This window comes from Salvelinus sp. IW2-2015, linkage group LG2, assembly GCF_002910315.2.
Source record: "Salvelinus sp. IW2-2015 linkage group LG2, ASM291031v2, whole genome shotgun sequence".
Lineage (NCBI taxonomy): Eukaryota > Metazoa > Chordata > Actinopteri > Salmoniformes > Salmonidae > Salvelinus > Salvelinus sp. IW2-2015.
The window spans coordinates 30,164,525-30,171,331 of NC_036839.1; the positions used below are offsets into that span (position 1 = coordinate 30,164,525).

The 6,807-nt window shown below is 44.0% G+C and overlaps 1 protein-coding gene across 1 annotated transcript in view; it reads left to right on the forward strand.

Moving 5' to 3' along the window:
- Positions 1-6,807, forward strand: part of LOC111978013 (tumor necrosis factor receptor superfamily member EDAR-like) — a 51,409-nt gene that overhangs the window by 31,340 nt on the left and 13,262 nt on the right. The window contains 5 exon segments of the mRNA XM_024007771.3: positions 939-1,045; positions 1,047-1,115; positions 2,366-2,451; positions 5,708-5,899; positions 6,012-6,086. Of these exon segments, the coding sequence (XP_023863539.1) occupies positions 939-1,045; positions 1,047-1,115; positions 2,366-2,451; positions 5,708-5,899; positions 6,012-6,086 (529 nt within the window).

The following is a 6,807-nucleotide window of genomic DNA, read 5'->3' on the forward strand; positions in this document are numbered from 1 at the left end:
TCATTTTATCCAGTTTTTATCAGATGTCACAGTGGATATATTGGAAAAGCCAATAAAGTAGGACGTTGAAAGTAATATAGTTTGTTCTGTAGTCTGTAGGACAGGCAGCAGCTTGGCGTCAAGATGGAGATGATGTAACAGTTTTAATAAAGATACGTCAGACACCTGCCTGTCTGTCAGACTGGTTGTTGTCACAGATCCCCCCCTGAGAGTAGTGCATCAGTCTGGGACATCCTCATTCTATACTAGAAACATACATTTCCACTACCTCGCCACATCTACTAGACTATACACAGGCGCACACACACACACACACACACACACACACACACACACACACACACACACACCACACACACACACACACACACACACACAACACACACACACACACACACACACACACACACACACACACACATCACACAACTATAAGATGTAGATCTTAACTTGAGCCAGTTTGCTACAGCAGGAAAATAATCCTGAAGCAACAGAAATTTGAATTATTATGTGGATTTTAATTAATGGACATTTTTGTGGTGGTTGATGCATCATTCGTGAAATTACAAACTTTCATTAACCTTTTTAAAACTGAAATACACTATACATTTCACATTTCCTGAATTGCAAATTATCCCGCAACAGGGTGATCAAATGAAGATGCTACATCTGTAGACAAACTACACAAGATCAGTTCAAAATGACTCATGTCCTGTCTTGTTAGCGATCACATTTCACGTCTTTAGTCTCAGACTCGGACTGTCAGATCTAGGCTGGGCTCAGCAGAACACAGAAGGCAGCATTAGTATATACACTAACACACTGGTCTATGAACAGCACCACTCGTTTCAAGTGCATTGGTGTGTGTGTGTGTATGTGTATGTGAGCCCAACACATGCATAACACATGTCTAACATTGTTTATGTGTGTTTTGTCAGAACTGTGGCTATGGGACTAAGGATGAGGACATGTGTGTGTGTCTTGTTCGGCGGGAAGTACTCAAAGGGGAGTATGAGATCTGCAGGAGACATAAGGATGTGAAGGTCTGTACGCGCTACAGTACTCACACCTGGAACACCAGACAGTGACGCAGACTGTGGACCCTGCTTACCTGGGTATGTACACACATACAGCACACACAATATACACATACAAACACACAAGCCTACACACTCTACTATCAAGAGTGTCATTGATAAGACAGGACCACCCCATAGGACTTTGTCCCGCACAACTCCCATATCACACACACAGCCTAGGCTAACCCTCCATTGGCCACGCTACCAGCCTCAATTACCCAGCTGCCATCTGGTCACCCACCAACATGGAGGCAGGAAGAAGATATAAACTGTTACAGGACTGAATTTAAAGGTCTGGTCTGATCTCTCTCTCTCTCTCTCTCTCTCTCTCTCTCTCTCCTCTCTCTGCTGCTCTCTCATCTCTCTCTCTCTTCTCTCTCTCTCTCTCTCTTCCTCTGTCTCTCTCTCTCTCTCTCTCTCTCTCTCTCTCTCTCTCTGGCTCTCTCTCTCGTCTTCTCTCTCCTCTCTCTCTCTCTCTCTCTCTCGTCGGTCTCTCTCTCTCTTCTCCTCTTCTTCTCTCTCTCTCCTCTCGTTCTTTCTCTTCTCTTCTCTCTCATCTCTCTTCTCATCTCTCCTCTCGTCTTTCCTCATCTTCTCTCTCTCTCTCTCTCTCTCCTCTCTCTCTCTCATATATCATCCTTTGCTCTCTCTCTGCCTCTCCCTCGCTACCATATGATATCATTCAGTGATTGGACAACCTCAAAGGCATTCTCTGGTTTCAATTGAGTTTAAAGTCAATATACAGACTGGAGTGTTTTAGCATAACATTACTGACTGCTTTAATAGCTACTCTCTTTCAGCTGTACTGTATTGGGGGCAGCGATACTGAACACTGTCTGACTGCTGCTGTGATGGAATCGAAATACTAAAATCGTTTTATTAATCTCACGTTTAATGCTTTGTCGGTGCTCTAACCTGGAGATCGGGTGTTGGTGTTTGATTGAATTTGGTTTAATAGTCATCTCTGATTAATGATAGCCTGTCTGCCCTAGAGGCCTAGAGGACGCCACGCTCTGAAGCAGCTTCCTTTCTCGTCCTCTGTCACAGCTCAGGGCTATATAATACCTTATCTAACCTAATGGTATACAGTATCACTCCTTCCCCTCTGGGCATCAATACAGCAGTCAGTTCAGCCTTTTCACCTCAGCTATTATTGAGACACTTCTCCTGTCAAATACGTACATATTCACACCATATCTAACATCTCTCTGTATATAAGAAGACAATACTAGGTACTGTATCAGTATTGTTCTCTAAAGGTTCTCTCTGTGTTTCCTTTCTGTCAGGTATTACATCCAGGAGAACCGGCCCAGGAACCTGTATGGGATGGTCTGTCACTCGTGTCAGAACGCACCGCGCAACACTAAAGAGTGTACGTTCTACTATACTTTACTACTTCTACAACACAAACACACTGTTTTACAGAATCACGGTCAGAGAGGGACGGAGAGCGATCACTGTAAGGTCAGGCGAGTGAGGGCTGTGGCCAGTTAATGAACACAGACAGACAGACAGACAGAGCACAGTGCGAGGCAGCATGATGTTAACTCGTCAGCGTCTGGAACTGCTTCCTCATGGTAATGCTCAAACCCAGGAATTGTTTTTGTGTCCGTCGCTCAAACCAACACTCACTGGCACATTGTTTTGACCGGAAATTAATATATATGTTATTGTGTAATTTGAATGACTGTGTTTTGAAATATGAAAAGCTCAAACAGATTGGAAGCTGCTATGAGGAGGATGGGAGGGAGGGAAGGAGGGAGGAGGACAGATGAGTGTATACCAACAAACACAAACCTTTTAACAAGTGTCTAATTGTTTCTTCCAGGCAGGGAGTGAGTTAGGGAGGAAGAGAGGGAGGGAGTGAACGTGTGAGGGTACATTTTAATTAAGTGTTTTAAATGAAGTCTTGAAATATGTAGTTGAAGCATAGAGTTACTAGCTCAGGGTCAAGACAGGCTAGCACTCGCCAAGTAATCTGTCAATTACTCCGGCTTCCAGCTCAGTGTGCGTGTGTGTGTGTGTGTGTGTGCGTGTGTGTGTGTTACCGCTGAGCCCAGCTAGCTCCCAGCATGGCGCGGTGTGATAATTAAAACGTTTGGAGGGCATGAAAAAGATGATTAACATGTTTCTACATGCACTGGGTCTTCTCTTCAACAGCAGCCTGTCATACCACCTCTCCAGGCTATATACATCTATACATATCTATACCACCTCTGTCTGGCCTCTGTTTACCACAATCTACTGTAACAGACTGGGTTTAAACTTTGAACCCAGGTTTGTCTAATGTAACTGCAGCAGTCTCATACAATGATAGACCTCGTCAGTCTGATCTGATCAGTGAATAAATAAAGTCTGAAGCAGCATAAAGATGTCCAAAAGCTTTAGAGGAGATGATGTCTGTCTGTAGGGTTGAACGCCTTGTTCTATTCTGATGCCTGTCTGTAGGGTTGAATGCCTTGTTCTATTCTGATGTCTGTCTGTAGGGTGAAAGCCTTGGTCTATTCTGATGTCTGTCTGTAGGTTTGAAAGCCTTGGTCTATTCTGACGTCTGTCTGTAGGGTTGAAAGCCTTGGTCTATTCTGATGTCTGTCTGTAGGGTTGAAAGCCTTGGTCTATTCTGATGTCTGTCTGTAGGGTTGAAAGCCTTGGTCTATTCTGATGTCTCACTGTAGGAACAATGTGGTGCTCAGAGCATTTTGTATGATTCTGTACGTAAATCCGAGACACTCCATTTAGTATGATATGTTAGCGTTTCGTATAGTTTGGTTAATTTGTGGAAGTCCATCATAAAGATGTTACGAATTACAATTCATATGATGTTACAAAATTGCTAAACGTACAATATGTTACGAATTTGCTAAATGTATGATATGTTACAAAATTCAATTTGTTGTGGCTAAAGTTAGCTAGGTGGCTAACGCTAATGTTAGCTAGCTAGCTAATGTTATTTCTAGGGGTGAAGGGTTAGGGGTTAAGGATGGGAGTTAGGTTTAAAGGGGTTTAAGGATGGGAGTTAGGTTTAAGGGTTAAGGATGGGAGTTAGTTTTAAGGGTTAATGATGGGAGTTTAGGTTTTAAGGGTTAAGGATGGGAGTTAGGTTTAAGGGTTTAAGGATGGGAGTTAGGTTTAAGGGTTAAGATGGAGTTAGGTTTAAGGGTTAAGGATGGGAGTTAGGTTTTAAGGGTAGGATGGGAGTTGGGTTAAGGGTTAAGGATGGGAGTTAGGTTTAAGGGTTAAGGATGGGAGTTAGGTTTAAGGGTTAAGGTTAGAGGAAGGCTAAAATGCTAAAGTTGTCCGTGATGAGATTTGAACAAGAAACCATACCAAACGTAACATATCATACTAATTTCAGTGTCCCGGCTTTACATTTATTCTGTTACGTCTAGACTATGAGACCAGTTTAGTATGAAAGCCTTGGTCTATTTTGATGTCTCCCTGTAGGGAGAGAGAGAGGGAGAGGGAGGGAGAGAGAGAGAGAGAGAGAGAGAGCAGCAGACCCACTGAGGCGCTGAAGACTATTCTGTAGGGTATAAAGGTTGAGAGGGGCACAGTGTTGTAGACAAATCATCCAATCAAATTGCTTCGTAAACAACAGGTGTGGACTAACAGTGAAATGCTTACTTACAGGCCCTTCCCAACAATGCAGAGAGAAAGAAAATAGAGAAATAATAAAGTAATAATAGATACACAATGAGTAAAGATAACCTGGCTATATACAACGGGTACCAGTACTGAGTCAATGTGCAGGGGAATGAGGTAATTGAGGTTGTAAACAGTAGCAGCAGTGTACGTGACGGGTCAAAAAAGTTTGTTAAAAAAGGGTCAATGCAAATAGTCCGGGTAGTTATTTATTTAACTAACTATTTATCAGACTTATGGCTTGTGGGTAGAAGCTGTTCAGGGTCCTGTTGGTCAGAGACTTGGTGCATCGGTACCGTTTGCCGTGCGGTAGCAGAGAGATCAGTCTATGACTTGGGTGGCTGGAGTCTGTAACAATTTTTAGGGCCTTCTTCTGACACCGCCTGGTATAGAGGTCCTGGATGGCAAGAAGCTCAGCCCCAGTGATGTACCCTCTGTAGCGTCTTGAGGTCGGATGCCAAGCAGTTGCCATACCAAGCAGTGATGCAGCCAGTCAAGATGCTCTCAATGATGCAGCTGGATAACTTTTTGAGGATCTGAGGGTCCTTGCCAAATCTTTTCAGTCTCCTGGGGGGGAAGAGGTGCTGTCATGCCCTCTTTACGACTGTGTTGGTGTGTTTGGACCATGATAGATCCTTAGTGATGTGAACACTCGACCTGCTCCACTACAGCCCCGTCGATGTGAATGGGGGCGTGCTCGGCTCTCCGTTTCCTGTAGTCCACGATCAGCTCTTTTGTCTTGCTGACACTGAGGGAGAGGTTGTTGTCCTGGCACCACACTGCCGGGTCTCTGACCTCCTCCCTATAGGCTGTCTCATCATCGTCAGTGATCAGGCCTACCATGCAGTCGTGGGTGAACAGGGAGTACAGGAGGGGACTAAGCACACACCCCTGAGGGGTAAGGCATCATGGGGAACATGGCTTCCCTTAGATTAATTAACTGTGTAGTATCTGTGTAGTAACTGTGTAGTATCTGTGTGTTCCAGGCATGCTTACCAAAGTCCCCAGTGTCTCAACCACCAGTACTACCATGTTCCCTCACCCTCACAAAGACCCCACAGGACAGGGTCACCTAGCAACCGCTCTCATCATTGCCATGTCAACCATCTTCATCATGGCCATCGCCATCGTCCTCATCATCATGTTCTACATCCTCAAAGCCAAGCCCAGCGGACAGGGTAACAATCACACACACTCACATACACACACAGTTTCAGTTGGGTTCCCTCCCTGTGTTAAATGGGACATCAGTGTGCACAGTTACTAAACGTTCTCTCTCTCCATGTGCAGCATGCTGCTCAGGTCAGGTGGTGAAGGCTGTGGAGGCTCAGACCAACAAACAGGAGGACAAGAAAGATGTTCCAGGTGAGACAGTACAACACAGCTATACAAAATGATACCTCAGGGAACAGAGAACCACACGACAGTCAACTAACATAATGTATAGTACCGGCTGGGGCCTCAGACTTAATCTATAGTCTAGTCTATAACTAACATAATGTATAGTACCGGCTGGGGCCTCAGAGTTAGTTATAGGACTAGACTATAGATTAAGCTGAGGCCCCAGCCGGTACTATACATTATTTAGTTATAGACTAGACTATAGATTAAGTCTGAGCCCCAGCCGGTACTATACATTATGTTAGTTATAGACTAGACTATAGATTAAGTCTGAGGCCCCAGCCGGTACATTACATTATGTTAGTTATAGACTAGACTATAGATTAAGTCTGAGGCCCCAGCCGGTACTATACATTATGTTAGTTATAGACTAGACTATAGATTAAGTCTGAGGCCCCAGCCGGTACTATACATTATGTTAGTTTATAGACTAGACTATAGATTAAGTCTGAGGCCCCAGCCGGTACTATACATTATGTTAGTTATAGACTAGACTATAGATTAAACCTGAGGCCCCAGCCGGTACTATACATTATGTTAGTTATAGACTAGACTATAGATTAACCTGAGGCCCCAGCCGGTACTATACATTATGTTAGTTATTAGACTAGACTATAGATTAAACCTGAGGCCCCAGCCGGTACTATACATTATGTTAGTTATAGACTAGACTATAGAATTAAAC